We start from the raw sequence: 16,396 nt of genomic DNA on the forward strand, positions 1-16,396 counted from the left end.
TGGGTGACCTTCTGGGGTCCCTTCCAACCCTTATATTCTATGATTCTATGATTCTATGATTTGCTGCCTTCTCATGGCATGCCAGATTTCTAGCCAAATGTTTCCAGTCCTTTGTTCCTGTAGAACCCAATGTGGCTGGAACATTAGACTGGAAGAGTTTTTTCAACAAAACCAGTATGCAGCATTCTGGGTTTTTGAGTACATAAGCCATGGCCTCTCCACTTTGTCACCACTGGGGATTTCACGCCAGTAATGTGCTGGATGGAAACTTCTATTTTCATTGTCTTTGGGGAACATGAAGTTTTTCACTTGCTGTGGCCCGTGCAGTACAAGGAAGTCCCTCAGGCTACTGCTCAGGGGGGTCCACAGTCCTGGATCCTCTAGACTTAGGGAACTAAACTCAGCAGCTGCTGTTTCCTTGCGCCTCCACCACACTCTTCTCTGATCCACACTTTTCTTCAGGACTGTGCATGGTTACATCCATTTGCGGTGAAGATACGGATGCTGCAGCAGCTGCCAGGTCACCTGCACTCTGACTGACTGGAAGATCAGGCATCTCCTCACCACTCACGTCCTCACTGGGGCCAGAAGGCTCACCGTGAACATTTGTGTCTGTGTATCTCAGGAGAGCTCCTTCCTGCTTAGATAGAAAAGCTTCCTTTGCTTTCTTTCTTTTTCTGAATGCTGCCCCAGAGGGGCGTTTCCTTCTTTCACTCATGGCTGCTGTTCTGGGCCAGCTAGAGTGGCTCTCAACACTCAATTGAAGGGGACAAATAAACAGGCTGGTAGCAGGGCCTGAGCAAGGGAAGAGATCAGCGTCTTAAGGGCCTCACTGGCTCCTACTACTTCAGTTGACGGCCTGTTCTCCTCCAGTGGGTTCAGGGAAGCAGCAGCGAACAGGAAGCTCCCCGAGAAGCTGGGGTTAATCAGTCCAGGCCCTGGGGGGGCTAGAGAGGTACCTAAGAGGCTCCTCCTCCTCTCTCTCCCTGCATCTCCTGCTGCTTTCTGTGATTCCCTCTCCCCTTGTCTCCTGCCTGCCTGTTCTGTCTCTTGTGCCCCCCTCCTCCAGCCCAGCTTTCCCACATCTCTGTGCGTCTCCAGCAGAGAGAATCCAGACTCACCAGCAGCAGACACCATTTTCTACACCCGGGGTCCTAGGGGCGCCCCCAGTCTGACACCTGAGGCGGCCGCCTCAGTTCGCCTCATGGTAAGGCCAGTGCTGCTGGCATTGGCAGAGAGGGAGGGGCACAGCCCCGTTCAGCCCACCCCCCCCAGCGACTTCACAGCGGGGGGAGGGCAGCACCACCCCCTGCCCTTCGCCCTGGTGAATCCCCTCCCAGGCACGTGGCACAGGACGACGTGAATGGGGTTGGTGAGCTCTGCTGGAAGCAGGTGGCATTCCTACCTTGCTCCTAATAGACCACCCGCACACCGCCTGCCCACCCGCAATCCACACTGCCCTCCCTCCTGGGGTTCGGCTCTGTACTACCTCAGGCGTTGCACCCCAGTGCCTAGGGTTTCCCTGCGCGTCCTCTCTGCCCCGCCCCGTCTTCCCGCTCGCCGTTTTCTTCTTTCACTCATGGCTGCTGTTCTGGGCCAGCTAGAGTGGCTCCCAACACTCAATTGAAGGGGACAAATAAACAGGCTGGTAGCAGGGCCTGAGCAAGGGAAGATGTCAGCGTCTTAAGGGCCTCACTGGCTCCTACTACTTCAGTTGACGGCCTGTTCTCCTCCAGTGGGAGAGAGGGGCGCCAATCCTTTCGGCGTCGTGGCTGGAACTAACTGTCCTCAGCTGGTGCCAGGACTCCGCAACGGTCGCACGGCATCTTCCGCAGGCAGGGGTCGGGCACCCGGGCCTTGGCAAAGGAGCCGCCCCTCGTCAGCTGGTTCCGAGAGCCTGGCTTAGCGTTAAACCCGCTCTCCCTTGTTTACTTGGCGCTCCTGGGCTGTTACTGCCCCTGCCTGGCAGACCCCGGATTGTGCATTGTTCTCATCCCGCTGCAGCCGCTGATTTACACCAATGCAGGATCGGGCCCTAGGCAGCTCTTCCGGAGCCGAGCCGAGCCCCAGCAGGGCGTCACGTCTCTGCAGGTTGCGCTGTGCCTCTCGGGGAGCCTCCCCCTTTCAATGCCAGGCCAGGGGCTCGCGGACGCCGTGACAGCACTGCCCACTGGAACAGGGAGGACGCCATTTTGAAGCGCAAAATAGCTTCCCCTGCAGAGCGCGGCCTCAAGGCTCACGGAGACGTCGCTCTGCAGAGCACTCGCCCTGCCTGTGAGGCCATGCTCTGTGGCGCAGAGCGACGCCCTCTGCAGAGTAGGGATCGCTGTGACCCCATGCGCTGCGACCCACCGTTCCGGAACCGCTGCATTAGGCCCTGGGCCCTCACGGATACATCTACCCAGTGTTTTGGAGCCGGCGGGAGCGAGCATCCCAACCTGGCTGGACAGACTTGGGTTAGCGGGACTCACACAGCACTCTAGAAAGAGCTGTGTAGACCGTGCCTCCACCTGCCAGCTCAGGCGGGAGCTTGGGCTCCGAAGCCTCGGGAGGGCGCGGACGTCAGACCCTGAGCTGCAACTTCAGCGCACTGGTGACACCGCTGTTTCTAGAGCTCTAGGTAGAGGCCCGCTAGCCCAGGCCTGTCGAGCCAGGCTTCAGGGGGAGGCTGGGAGGCCCCACAATGCTGTATAGACGTACCCCACTTTCCATGCTCCATCACTCCACGCCTGGGTTCCTGACCTCAGCACCTCTGGGCCTCACCAGGGCTCTTTCAGAAAGCTTAGCAGCTTGGAGCCTGCCCCTCCTGGGAGCCAGACGGCCAGCAGGCATTTGCAGCGACCCAGGACAGATTTTTCTAAGCATGACCCGTGTTTATTAGTCAGCTGGAATTCAGTGTTTAGGGACAGTGAGTGGAAATGCCCCGGCCTAACTGGCCAGTTTCTCTTTGCTCAGTTAGGCAGTCCCACGTTGCACTGGACGGGCAGGCAGGCTGCCTGCTTGCAGCTAACCGCCCTGGCCTTACTCTGCTGGAAGTGCTGGAGAGCCGGTTTCCTGTCCCCCTTCCTAATGCCTTGGGGTTGGTCCTTTGTCTTACGTCTCGGTTATGCTGTTTTCATGCGTACTGCCCGTCCCCCTGACGCACGGGTTCAGGTAGGGGACGGGCTGTGGTCAGACAGGTAATTGTCCATCCACATCCAACAGATCCTCTGGGCTGGCTGTCATTACCATGGTGTCTCCATGGTAGCTTCATTCACATGCTCACAGTTCTTGTTAGTCCATTCATACCAACCTGGCATGATCCACACCTGGTCAACTCATCATTTAGCCCCCCGTCTCTGGAAAGAAATTAACCCCTTTGGTGGCAGTACAAAAGTGAGTGGGAAACTGAGTCATACAGGCTTTTCATAAACCCCCCCAGAACTTTCCCATGTTCTCCCTGCAGAGCTTTCCCATCTCTCACTCACTGCTCCTATCAGTCTCTCCAACACCCTGCTGCTGCTCCAACCATGTCACTCCCCCACCCCCACTTCTGGGTCCCTGCGCTGCCTCCCCATCTCTTTTTGTCCTTGCCCTCACCTTCCAGATAACTGGACCCCTTCCTCCATCACCGCCCAGCCCTGCTCCCCGCATCTCCTTCCATAGCTCTACCCCAGGTCTGAGCAACCTCCTGTCTCAACACACCAAGCTACACCACCCTCCTCCAGGCCCCTCACAGCATCTCACGCTGCCTGGTTTTCACCCCTCCGTGCACCTGCGCAGGGTCAGCGTAACCCTTGCCCCTCCCCAACACAGCACAGATCACGTGCCGCAATGGGAGACGTTCTGCTCAGCTGGGCCCAAAGGAGACAAAAAGGCTGATTGAGTCACACAGTCAAAGCCCCCAAGGACAGAGCTTCCTGCTGTCACAGATCAAACAGCAAGAGAACAGCATTTCCTCAGGCCTTGACTCTCTCTTTAGCTTCCCCACTTCTGTTGCTGGCATACTGCCCACCCCCACCCCTCCAGGACTCGGGGGAGGCTGCCCATGAAGCTTGTTTACAAGGTGGGGGACACAGTTTGGCTCTGTGCTGCATCGCCAGCAGACCTGAGGGGGCACTTCCCCTCTGCAGCACCAGGGATGCCCGGCCTCACCCTGCTCATGTCTGAGCAGAGAGGAGGTGCCATGCTGGCAGGGCTTGAAGGCTCTGAGCAGCCTTTCCTCTCTGGGCAGAATCTGGCATCTCGGGGGGAAGAAAGGTCCCTGTGTATCGAGAGAAATGCTCGCAGCCCGGGAACGTTGAGCCAGACACCGAGCCCGAATGCAAGAGACGCTAACATCTCCGCTAGCAGGGTGCAGAGTAGACCTGTGGCACCAGAGCACCCCTGCCCGGGCACCAGCCAGCCGCAAACATGCCGTCCCTGGAGTCCCAAGACTGTGATGGCACCGAGGTGACAGGAATGGAGGCTCCACATGGAGGCCAAGTAGGCAGCAATTTACGGGAAAAACCCAGGTGCTTAGGTCCCAAATCCCAGGGTGCCAGAGCCCGAGAGCCCAAGCGCAAGTGACAACGCCCCCAGAAACGGAGCTTCTGTATCAGACCTGAGCCGCAGGCAGAGCAGGAAGCAGGAAAAGGAAAGTCAGGGGTGCCCGGGGACTGGAGATGAGTCAGTGCAACGTCCGTGCGGAAGCTGCTTTGTTGGCCACATCACTGGAGTGGATGGGAACACTCGAAGGGAAGCGTTTATAGCCAGCAAGGGGACCCCTTCCAGGGGCCGGCTCACTCTCTACCCCACTACCGCTGCCCTCAAGGGTAGAGTTGGAGAAGTCCCGCCAGCCCTGGGCTAAGGAGCTCCTGGGAGTATCAGTACAAACCCCGAAGAGATGTGAGGTGTGATGGACGTTTCAGACAGCCAGGAGCTCCCCTCCCATGACAGGAACACCCTCCTGTGCCCAGCACAGAGCCTTCTCTCCAGATTTCCCAGCTCCTCCAGGCAGTGGTCACTAGATGTTTGCAAACGCCAAAGAACCAGGAGCATTTTTGTTCCTGGGCCAGTGTGGGCGGATGGAACACGTGGCTGGACTGGGCTCCCAGGAAAATGTTAAGGACGTCAGCGCTGAGTTGCTTCCCTCGCAGCCTGTGAGAGTCAGCATCCCTGACGGAAGGCCCAGAGGTGCTGGCATTCTGCCTATAATTATCTAAGCCCGCCACCTTCCTGAGCAGAGAGGAAGCAATAAAACAGGAGAGTGTCTGAGCCCAGCTGTGCTAATCAGCCGGCAGGATGCACTCGCTCCCAGTGAAGCTGCATCCCATTAGCGCCCAGCTCTGCGTGCTCTCAGCTGCGCTGCAAGTCCCACAGGACTCCTTCCCCCAGCCCCAGCAGCTCCTCCAGGCTTCCCGAGACTCAGGCCCCTGCAAACCCCGGTCCCTGCCGGCCTTCCCAGGGCCCTGCGCCTACCCCCAGTGGCTGCTCACGCTGCAAAGAGGAGCGATGCTGGGGCAGTTGTCATGGCATGCAACACTGTGTAGGGTTCAGCGCTAGGGGGCACTGTGTAAAACGAACCTCAGCCGCACCCGGCAGAGCATTAAGGGGTCGAGTGATGAGCACAGCCGGGGCATGTAGGCAAGCGCTGCAGACAGTTCCCATCCGGTACAGAACACGCCAGCAACAGGGCATCCAGCATCTTCAGAGCAGGAACCCAAGAAAGGGTCTGAACAAGCAGAGGCCATGGGGCCCAGCACTCCCCCTTGTAACACACTGGTCCCCTACCAGTTGTCACCTCGTCCCTGCCCGCTCAGAGTGAGAAGTCTGCCAACTCTCAGCTTCTCTCAGATTGGGCCCCCTCCTCAGCTCCTTCCCTGGGCCAGCCCCACTGGGATCGCTGCCCAAGCTCTCCGGTGACACCACAGTTCTTCAGGTTTGGATCCTGTTTCCCACCTCTGAAAATGCCTCCCTTGACCTTCTCACTCCATGTGGCCATTTGTTCCCTCTGACGGCCCCCTGGAGCCTTCCCTCGCAAAGAGGGAATGAGTCCCTCCCTGCACCCATACCCAGCACAGCCGTTCATCCTCCCTGCCTGTGCCCAGCCCAGCATCCTGGTGATACACACGGTCCCTGTGACGGACGTTTCAGACAGCCAGGAGCTCCCCTCCCATGACAGGAACACCCTCCTATGCTCAGCACGGAGCCTTCTCTCCAGATTTCCCAGCTCCTCCAGGCAGTGGTCATGAGATGTTTGCAAACGCCAAAGAACCAGGAGCATTTTTGTGCTCCTTGTGCCCTTTCACTGGCTCCTTGTGCCCTTTCACTGGCTCTCACCACCAAACCCTCCAGTGGCAGGAGCACGCTAGGGTTATTTCTTGACATGGTCAGCGATTGTCCCTTCCACTTTGCTGCACGGCCCCTCAAGTCCCTTCCCCGTGTTCTCTCCGAGTCGCTTTCCCATCCCTACAGTCTCTCCAGATGAGAACTGCAATAGTCAGGCAGAGCAGTGACGAGTGGTATAAAAACCTAGACGGAAGAGAGAGACAACACGTCCTCCAGGCCCTTTACCAAGGGCGTAGCCCCTCGCTGAGATTCTCCCATTTGAAGGTGTCCTGTTTTTATTGCGGGGCTCGCAACTGAGCACGCAGCGCTAACGCCCGGTCCACACTGCAGTTGAAGCCGCTGGCTCCCTGGCTCAGCGCGTTTCCCGCCCAGCCATTGCTAGCACGCTCCAGCCCCGTCTGCCGCCCAGCATGGACAGGACAGGCATCCTGAGACTCGTGCTAGCCGGTCAGTGCTGTAGGTTCAGACGCAGCAGGCTGAGGAGTGCCGGGGTTTATAGCACCCTCAGTCACCACATGACTGCCAGGGAGAAAACAGATTGCTGTTCATGAGGACCAAGGAAACTTGTGCTAGAATCATGCCAGCAGTAACGGCTGGAACGGTGTTACCGCCGTGCTACCAAGGCCCAGCACTAGCCTGGCGAAGGGCAGAATTGCAGCCCCTTGGTCACAAACACGCACTTGGATCACAGAGCGAGCTCAGGTTTTGTCTGTCAGCAGCACGGAGCCCACCGACGGGCAGCCTGGAGCTGTGGGGCCGGAGCCGGGGAGCAGACACGGGCCGGGCCTCACATAGTCCTGCAGCTGAGCGCAGCGAGCGGCTGGGGAGAGACGGGGTCCCTGGGCAGAGGGCCCAGCGCAGGGAGACGTTGCCAGAGAAGAGGCCTTGCAGGCTGGACTCAGAGGGGGGTTGTGACCCTGACAGGGGGTCTAATGCTGGGGAGAAGGGTCCTGTCACATAGAGCCTGAGGGCGTGGGGCCACCCCCAGAGCAGAGTCTGGCCCGCGGTGTCACCGCAGCATGGCCAGGGCCTGGACGGGGGCCTGGGACATGTGAGGAGCAGACTGGGAACTTTCCTTATGGCCCAGAGACACGGATTGTGCGTCCCCGTGCCCACAGGGCGGGGTCTTGTTTTCCTTTACCTTTTCCATTTTTCCATATTTTTCTTACAGTTGCTGTTTAATAAATCATATGTGGTTTGAACGGAATGCAGGGATCAGTGGGGCAGGGACGTGGCCAGTGTGGAGAGATCACCGCAGAGTGGGGACACCCTAAGCCCTGTCTTAAGTGACCACAACAAGACTGGGGTTCAGCCTCCCAGGGATCAGGGTCACGAGGACTCTGCCATGCACGTTGGAGTCTATTTTTGAAAATGTGAAACTGCAGAACTGGACACCATCAGATTAGGCCTGAATAAAGAGTGGGAGTGGTTGGGTCATTACAAAACCTAAACCTAGTTTCCCCCATACTAATTTCCCCCTACCGTTACTCATACCTTCTTGTCAACAGTCTGAAATGGGCCACTCTCATTACCACTACAAAAGTTACTTTTCCTCCCTTGGTATCCTGCTGTCAATTGAATTGTCTCATTAGACTGACCTCACACTTGGTAAGGCAACTCCCATCTTTTCATGTATTTATACCTGCTCCTGTATTTTCCACTCCATGCATCTGATGAAGTGGGTTTTAGCCCACAAAAGCTTATGCCCAAATTGGTATGTTAGTCTCTAAGGTGCCACAAGGGCTCCTCGTTGTTTTTGCTGATACAGACTAACATGGCTCCCCCTCTGAAACTTAGTGGTCTGTTGAACACAGTATCTACTTCAATGCTGCTTCCTTCAGGGTCTCGGGAGGCAAGTTGCGAGAGATGGCTTATTTCAATAAGTTTGGCTTTGCCACCCATTCCTTCGCCTGCTGCAGCATCCCACTCGCTACGCCAACAATTGCAGCAGCCCCAAGAATCCTCCCCCTGCATTGCCCAGGTACCCTTGAGCCCAGCCCATTTCACGCTCTGCTCCTCTGAAGTCCCATGCACTGTGTTACTTCCTTTCCCGCAGGCCTCACTCAGCATTTCACACCTGTTACTACCATGAGTCCCCTGCAGGGGCTATTCCACTGCTACCCCCCTGATCAGCCCAGGCTGGTTTCCATTTGTTAGCCACACTCTGCAAGGAGGCTGGGAGTTCGGCCACCTCCAGTGGCCCGGCTCCTTGGTCAGCTTTCCCAGTCAGAGTCTGGTAGCTGCCATCCCCCATGACCACCACCTGGCTTGACTCGCAGCCCCTTTTGCCTGCACAGGGGCTTCCTGACCTCCCTGGCGAGAGCCAGGTGATTAACAACTGAAAACATGCCAGACTCAAGAGCAGCCAAGATCAAGGCCCCGTCTCTCTCAGCAGTTCCACTGCTGAACACTACTCCTGAGACCAAACGTGCGCACAATTAGGGTCAGTCGTGCAGGTTCCCGACCAGAAGCCTGTGCCAAACCGCAGCCACTAGAGCTGGGTCGCCCTTTCACCCCGCGCAGTCCCTTGGCACTCACGCACTTTCTGGATTTTCCTGATCTGGTCAGAGAGCGTGTCTAACAGGCGTGTTTTCAGGAAGTCCGTCACTTTGGCCACTCGGCCATCAATGTAGTAACTGGAATGAGAATAAGAAGGCAAGAATCAGACAGGAACTACAGCAAGGAGCTGGGAGTAACTCTGTCCCTGACCTTGTCTTCTAAACATCTGCTGGGCCACACCCAGATGGCTCCTTCACTCAGGCTGCTCATGGACTGGGAAGAGTCCCTAACCTGGGATGGCCCCTGCCTCATTCCCCCTTCCCAAGCACTGAACCCTAGCCATGTCTGTCGCTGGGCTCCTCCGTGTGCTCCCGGTCACATATGTATGTGACAGTTTGATCAAGGCATGGAGTGAATGGACCTGAAGTGCCAAATGCTCACCTGGAGCAGAAATTACTGGGAGGAGCTGGGATCTCGCTCTCTACTCTTCTGAACACTCAGGGTAGATAACAGGGCAATGGGCATGTAGCAGATACGTCGTAGGGAAGTCAGAAGACAAGGAGTTGGCAGCCGTATCGTGCAGGGATGTTGTAAAGTTCTACGGATTACTCTCTGTGAAGTGCTCTGAGATATCCCACTGAACAGTGAGCAACACCTGGCAGCGGAGGGGTGGAAATTCTAAACCTGACCATGTCAAACTGCTGTGTAAGTCCGTGTGAATCCTGGCTTCTCTTCGTAAGATCAGTGCTCTGTCCTCGGACTCCCCCAGAACAGCAGTTAAACCCAACCGCCAGCTGCCAGTGCTCACCGAGACTATTGCCAGGGAAAGGGCCATACGAGCATCCTTCTCTACCTTCCACCTCCGAGGCCTTGTGTACAATACACGTCAGGAATCCAGAGGCTGCACCTGCTGCCAGTCCACTGTCCATGATGCCCAGGGACAAACTGGCAAATTTTGTTTTCTGTGGCTTGAGGCACCAGGTTCTGGTGAGTGCTTAAAGCAGTGGGGAGAGGAGAGCACACTGAAGTACTGTGTGCCAAATCATCCCCATGAAGAGAGCCCAGGTGAGGTCTATGCACCACGGGCATCCCAGCCAAGGCCCAGCAGACTTATGATGCAGAAACCTTCAGCACAGGGGTCAATTTCACACCATGCAAGATGGATACCCGATACCACACAGAGTGACAAGGACTAACTGGGGCCTGGTGGTCACCCTAACAGCAGATTTGTAATTGTAAATGCCCTATAGCCAAAAGTCCCTCTCCTCCTTCAGGTCCCTTCTATTTCTCTGTGCTGCCCACAAATCAAACCATAACCTATGCCACTCAAACACCTGCTCCACTCCAGCAGCTCATAGGCAAGGGAAGTGCGAAAGAGGGACCTTGCAGTATGTCTTGTCTTATCTGTGTCTTTAGACTGCAAGCTGCTAGGGGCAGAGGCTGTCCTCAGTGGTGTTTCGTACGGCACTCAGCATATCATCATCACTTAAATAATAACGTCATTAAATCCCTGACCATGCCGTGAACAGACCACGAATAGCCGGTACCCATGGGACTATACTTTTTACAAGTGAGTTACAAAAACAGCAGGCCCCGGGAATGGCAGATATTTGAATTTTAGTGAGGGACAGACGCTCTCAAGGACTGAACTGAAAAGCTCATTTAGACTGGCTTGGATGAAAGCACTGTCCCATGGGTTGAAAACTAGCTGAAAGATCAAACAAAGGGTTATGTTAACGGACATGGACAGCAGTTTGGGAGAAGTGTCTACTGAGTGCTGCAGGGATCGATGTCACTTGACACCTTCGTTACTGATCTGGACAGAGAGGGAATGGCACACAAATGTATTCACAAGTGATGATGGGTGGGGAGGTTCTATGAACATCCGTGACAAAAAGAGCAACATTACCTGAGATTAGAGACAGGGGCAGGAAATAGAGTGAAAACCAGCTTGGAAAATACAGCTCACTGAGCTGTGAAAGGCAGGTATTCACAGGGAGGGAGCTGTCTGGGAAGCAAGGATCATAGAAAGGCCTAGACGTGAAGGAAAGCATGTTATTGATGAATCTGTAACATGATACAGCAGCAAAAGAGCTATCTGATTTTGGGCTGCAAAAGCCCAGAAGACATCCTGGAGTGAGGTGGGAATAGGCAGCCTGGCACTGGGAGGACAGGTGGCTCTGCCATTGTCCCAGAGTACTGCAGTTAGTTCTGGGCACCACATCATCAGAAAGACACTGGCTGGAGTCCCAAGAAAAGCAACAGCAAGTATCAGAGAACTGGAGGAACTGCTTACTGAGGAAAGCTGAAAAATGCTGAACGTGTCTAGCTTGGCTGAGTGGTAAGTAAGGGGACTTGATGCAAACCTATGAAGGGTTAAACACTATTGAGGAAGAAGATTTATTTAGCAGAGTAAAAGGGAAGATTACTAGGAGTAATGAGACGAAAGTAAAAAAAGAAACATTGAGCTTCAATATCAGGAAAGCCTCTGTGAAAGCCTGTGGAACTGTCTTCATCTCATGGGACATTTAACTAGGGGAGGGAACCAGCAGGAGACTGCATACCATTCACTAGGGACCTCTTGCAAATCTAATATCATGGTGTGACAATGTGACTCAGCAGGGAGGGGGGAGTGTTGACCTGGGAATGTGCCCTGGGGATGGGAGACCTGAGAGCCTGTCACCTGAGCCAGGAGGGGGAGGGGGAGGTGACACCTCTGCCCAGGAATGTGAACAGAGGCTGCAGGAGGGAGCCTGCTGGGGGGGTTTAGTGTCAGTTTGGGGCTGGGTGGAGGAACACAGGGAACCCCAGGGCTGGGGTCTAAGTTCCCTGCTCCCCCAGAAGGACTTGATTGAGGGGTCCTGGGTGTACCCACAAGCTCTGTTTTGGACTGTGTTCCTGTTGTCCAATAAACCTTCTGTTTTACTGGCTGGCTGAGAGTCTCAGTGGATCCCAGGAAGAGGGGGGCAGGGCCCGGACTCCCCCACACTCCGTGACACATGGAAAGTTCTTAGCTACTCCAGCAATGGATGCTACAGGAACCCGAAACCGGACATACAGATTTAAAACTAAACTAGGCCAAGCCCAAGAACTGTCAGGAACTCTCCTGCTTTGGCACCACAATGAACTGAATCATCGAATGGGTCTTTTCCATTCCTCTTTTACATGGTTCAAACTTAGGCAAGTCCATCCAAAGCCTTAAAAAAAGTAAATAAAAGCACTTTAAAAATCCATGTGTGACTTTAGCAATTGTAATGTCTTTACAGCACGAGAAATGTCTGCCAGGTTTGGATTCCTTCTGATTCTACACACAAGATGCAATGAAATCAAGTGTGCTGGACAAAAGAGTCACATCAATCCAGCCTCAGAAAAGCCAAGAGCAGCCACACAAAGGTAGAGTATTCACAAATCATTAAAGATCTCGCCCCCAGAACAATGATTTCTGTTTAGGAATACTGCAGCTAGATCAAAGGGAGGATTCACCACAAAGTGACGATGGGTGTTCGGCATGGAGGGGCAGCACCATATCTGCCTTTCGAACACGGGATGAAGAGGTCTTGGTCATATTAGCAAATGGAATTTCTAGGAAAAGGCAGTATAGCGCTTTTAGCACCATGTAATGCTGTGTTTGTTCATGTGGGTCATAACCTCCAGACAGCATCTGCAGCTCAGAAATGATATGGTCAGAGACACCGCCCACTTCACTAGTGACATGCACAGCTTTTAGAAAGAACTTGCACCACAATTACCATCAAGCATTCCCCAAGATCTCACTGCTTTTTCGATCAACTCAACAGAACTTGTCCATCATAGTGCCACCTGGTGATGCCCAATAATATTACAAAAAGAACAGGAGGACTCGTGGCACCTTAGAGACTAACCCATTTGCTCATATAAACTGGTTAGTCTCTAAGGTGCCACGAGTCCTCCTGTTCTTTTTGCGAATACAGACTAACACGGCTGCTACTCTGAAACCAATAATATTACAAGTCACTTACCTTGATCCCACAAGGAGAAACTCCACTATAGTCTGGTTCAGTTTAATAAAATGATGTGCTATCCAGTACCTGATGTCTCATAAGGAATCAGCCAGGTTGCAGCTGACAGATTAGAGAGCAGAGCGGGCTAAGGTGTCATCTACACACGAGCAGAAACGCACGCTGAGCTGGCTAACAATAGCTCTCAGCAGAAGCAGAGAGAGATGTAGAACAGAGTTGTTCCTTAAGAAGGACACTGAAGGAACCTATGGCTATATGAGCAGATTTGGGGTTTTACAAGAAACGACCGCTAACCAGTGAGAGCGACCAGGTTTAATGCACACCAAGACCATGCCCAAAAGCTGAGCAGCACATTATGGACTCATGAAGAGAAATCAGAAAGCAAGTGGTCAGCCAGCAAAGCAATGGATGAATCGTGCGAGATCCAGAGACAGAGGTTCTTGAGGGAGAATGCTTGGTCCTGGGACGAGCAATCAGAGGAGATCAGCACAAGACAGAGGCTGAAGTGTCTTGCTGTGAGCTCTGAAGAGGATGTGGAGCCAAAGCCTTCCTGCCATTATCAAAGCCAAGACAATACTGACATCCCCAGCCATGCACACAAAGGCACCAGAGCTCCCACAAGCCTGGGAGGCATGCAGAACAGACTCAGCTATGGACAATGCAATGCAAATCTAATTGTTCATCATTTAGTAATTCCTGTCATGACCATGATAGAAATACAGCCCACAGAAAGAGAGGCACTCAACAAATTAATGACTGGACAGCAAGCACTGTACAGGCTACCATTGCCTGATGCTCATTAGACAGTTCAGATGCCATCGCCTCTAAAAGTGCCATTGAACACAGAGCTAGTGTGTATAAACCTCGCAGGGCCAGCTCATGAAGTTATACTATTGAAACAGAGCAAAGGTTAGAGTGACTATAGAGTTCCCTACACGCCTCGGGAATCTGTATGCATGAAGTCAATACAAGCAGTGCATTTTACAAATCGCTGTCATGCTTCGGGGTACAGTTAAGACCAGTGAGAGGCTGTGTCTCTCTGCTTGTATCACAACCTTGAGTGCCCCAAAATGCTTCTGCTATGTGTCAGCCTGGGACACACACAGCCGGCAGCCAGCATGCACTTTGTGTTCTGTTATTAGGACAGCTCTGCCAGTTATCCCAGACCCACTCTTGACATTAACCCAGTCTGGTAAAGACATCAGGTGACCCCAACACACTCCTAAATCCGAACTTCCCAAAACCCATGTGCCCTGCAATGCCCAGCCCTCTCTTGTAACAATCCGAGGAATAATACCGTCCATTTGTTCCTTTAAATAGACAGAACCCGGCAGCTTGACACACAAACTGGAGTTAATGAACACTTTAATTCAAACACAGCACTGTTGGTGTAGATGAAACAAGCTTTTTAGCAAAAGAAGATAGGATTTCAAGTGAGTTCAAATACAAGGGATAAAGTTCAAAATGGTTACAAGCAAATAAAAAGGAAAACACAAATGTAAAAGTCTAAAACTTACTCTAGCAAGGTGCAGGCTTTGTTCATGATGGCTGTTCTCACTCACCGTCTTCCAGCAAGAGGGTGGCTGCCCCCTCCCCACCAGGATTCCCCCAAAGCCCCAAAGTGTTGGTTCCTTGTCGTCTCAGGTAAAAGAGAGAACTGGGGCTTTTCTGCCCCTCTCTTTTACAGTCCAGTGAACTTTGGAAATGGATTCTTCTGAAGGATACCCTGCAGAGCAAAGTTTATTCAAGCTTTGAGGAAGGCGACATGGAGGCTGGTGGTGAAGGAAGCTCCTTGCTGTTTTTTACCACTGCTGCTGTTTGCTAAAATGGAAATTGTTCTGTTTCCTGCAACTCCCTGCCCTGCAGTCTTGATGGCCCTGTTTACTTCTTATATGTAAACTGCGGTAAACCCACAGCCCTGTGTTTAGGACAGACCTGTTTAACACCTTCCCCTAGGAATTGTTTAAAATCATCAGCAGTTGCTGCATTAATTGCCCCGTCTGGAGAGGAGGAGGAGGAGTTATTAGTGTCTGGGGAGATGCCTGCTCAGGACTGTTCTCCTATTCCTCTGCTGGTTCTTCGTGGGGCTCAGATGGTATCGTCGCTGATGGTGGTAGCAGAGATCTAATGCCCTCCCTATGTGGACTGAGGGGTCTGCTGTACTGCCTTCTGTACGGCCCACAAGGGTCCCAGTAGGGCCAGTGTGTAGGAAACAGCATGGGTGGGCCCATCCGTGGGGGTCCATACCAGGGTGGTACCTCCTGTCTGTATGTCGACCTTGATTATAAAGGTCCAGATGTTATGGTCGATCTGACAGGAGAGGAATGGTGTGAGGAAAACACTCTCCCTTCCTCATCATCAGCCTCCTTGCTTGAGAATGTGGGAGCTACTGGTGATAAGGGATACTCTGGTACTGCGTGCACTGGGAAGATATCGGTGCCCAGAAGCGGGGACTCCCATGTTGAGGACACCAACAGATCCTTCTAGTGATTGGTGCGGTGCTGGAGGCTTCGGTGCTGAGGAGGTCGGTGCCGGCACTTCATTGGTGTAGCAGTTGGTGCTGGTGGCACCGCTGTTGTGTCAACATAGAAGCACTGGGGGTGTCAGAGTGGGTCTCAGGGCTGTCTTCTTCAGTGGCATTGACAGTGCTGTGGTGGAGGAGGCAGGCTTGGTCTTGCCACTCAACTCTGCACTGAGCGCTGGGGAGTGGCAGAGGCCACTGTGCAGGTGGTGCTGGAGGATCCTGGTGCCTCGTACGTGCTGAGCCGCGGTGCGGTCAGCACTGAGGAGAGCGGCCTGGTTGGAGAACTCTTTCTCTTGGTTTACTCTCCGCGAGGTGAAGTAGAAGCTTGCTTCCTCTATGATTTTTTTGAGGAATGAGCCTTAGCCGAGTTCGGAGAGGTCTCCAGTGAGCTATTCCCAGTGGGGTCTGTTGTCCTGGGTCTGAAGCTGGCCATAGGGACTTTTCCATCAGATGAGTTTAAGCCTCAGGTCTCTGTCTCTGCGAGCCCGGGCTTTGAGGTTGCTGCAGTGAGAGCACTTCTAAGGGATGTGCAACTCACGCAAGCAACAAACACATTGCAAGTGTCCATCCGACATTGGAACCGCTTCCCTGCGTGTCATGCAGTGTTTGAAGCCAGGTGAACCAGGCATTTTTTCCAGTTCACAGCCATTATCCTACCTCTGCTACAGATTTGTTGGGTTTTTTTGAGAAAGAAGAAAGAAAGGTAAGTGTGACGTTCTGTACCTCGTAGGAACACCCTGCACCCCCATGTTCATCCTTGTAAAATGACTGTACAGTATCCAATGCAAAGTTTGTCACGTCGGGTGTCTTCGGAAGGCTCATGATGCACCGAGCAATGTTGCTATAGTAATGTTATAGGTTGTAATTTCATGTATATAGTTATGAGACTGAAAATGTGTCTTCATGGCTTAAAATAAGCCCAGGCAAAATCTCTCCAAGAGCAGAGAGGCAGTTCACACTGCATCATGGCAGGTATGGGACAAACCCAGCCCAGCCCCACGGGAACAAAGGACGCTGGCCCAGGCAGCAACTAAAGGCTCTGTTGGACTCTCGAGTGAGTCACCCC

General features: G+C 53.5%; 1 protein-coding gene across 2 annotated transcripts in view; it reads right to left on the reverse strand.

Annotated features, from left to right (window-relative positions):
* Positions 1-16,396, reverse strand: part of HPSE2 (heparanase 2 (inactive)) — a 299,278-nt gene that overhangs the window by 41,949 nt on the left and 240,933 nt on the right. For both annotated transcript variants that reach the window (XM_048857280.2, XM_048857279.2), the window contains exon 7: positions 8,852-8,945. In XM_048857280.2, the coding sequence (XP_048713237.1) occupies positions 8,852-8,945 (94 nt within the window). The remainder of the gene's footprint in view (positions 1-8,851; positions 8,946-16,396) is intronic.

This window comes from Caretta caretta, chromosome 7 (genome assembly GCF_965140235.1).
Source record: "Caretta caretta isolate rCarCar2 chromosome 7, rCarCar1.hap1, whole genome shotgun sequence".
Taxonomy (NCBI): Eukaryota; Metazoa; Chordata; order Testudines; family Cheloniidae; genus Caretta; species Caretta caretta.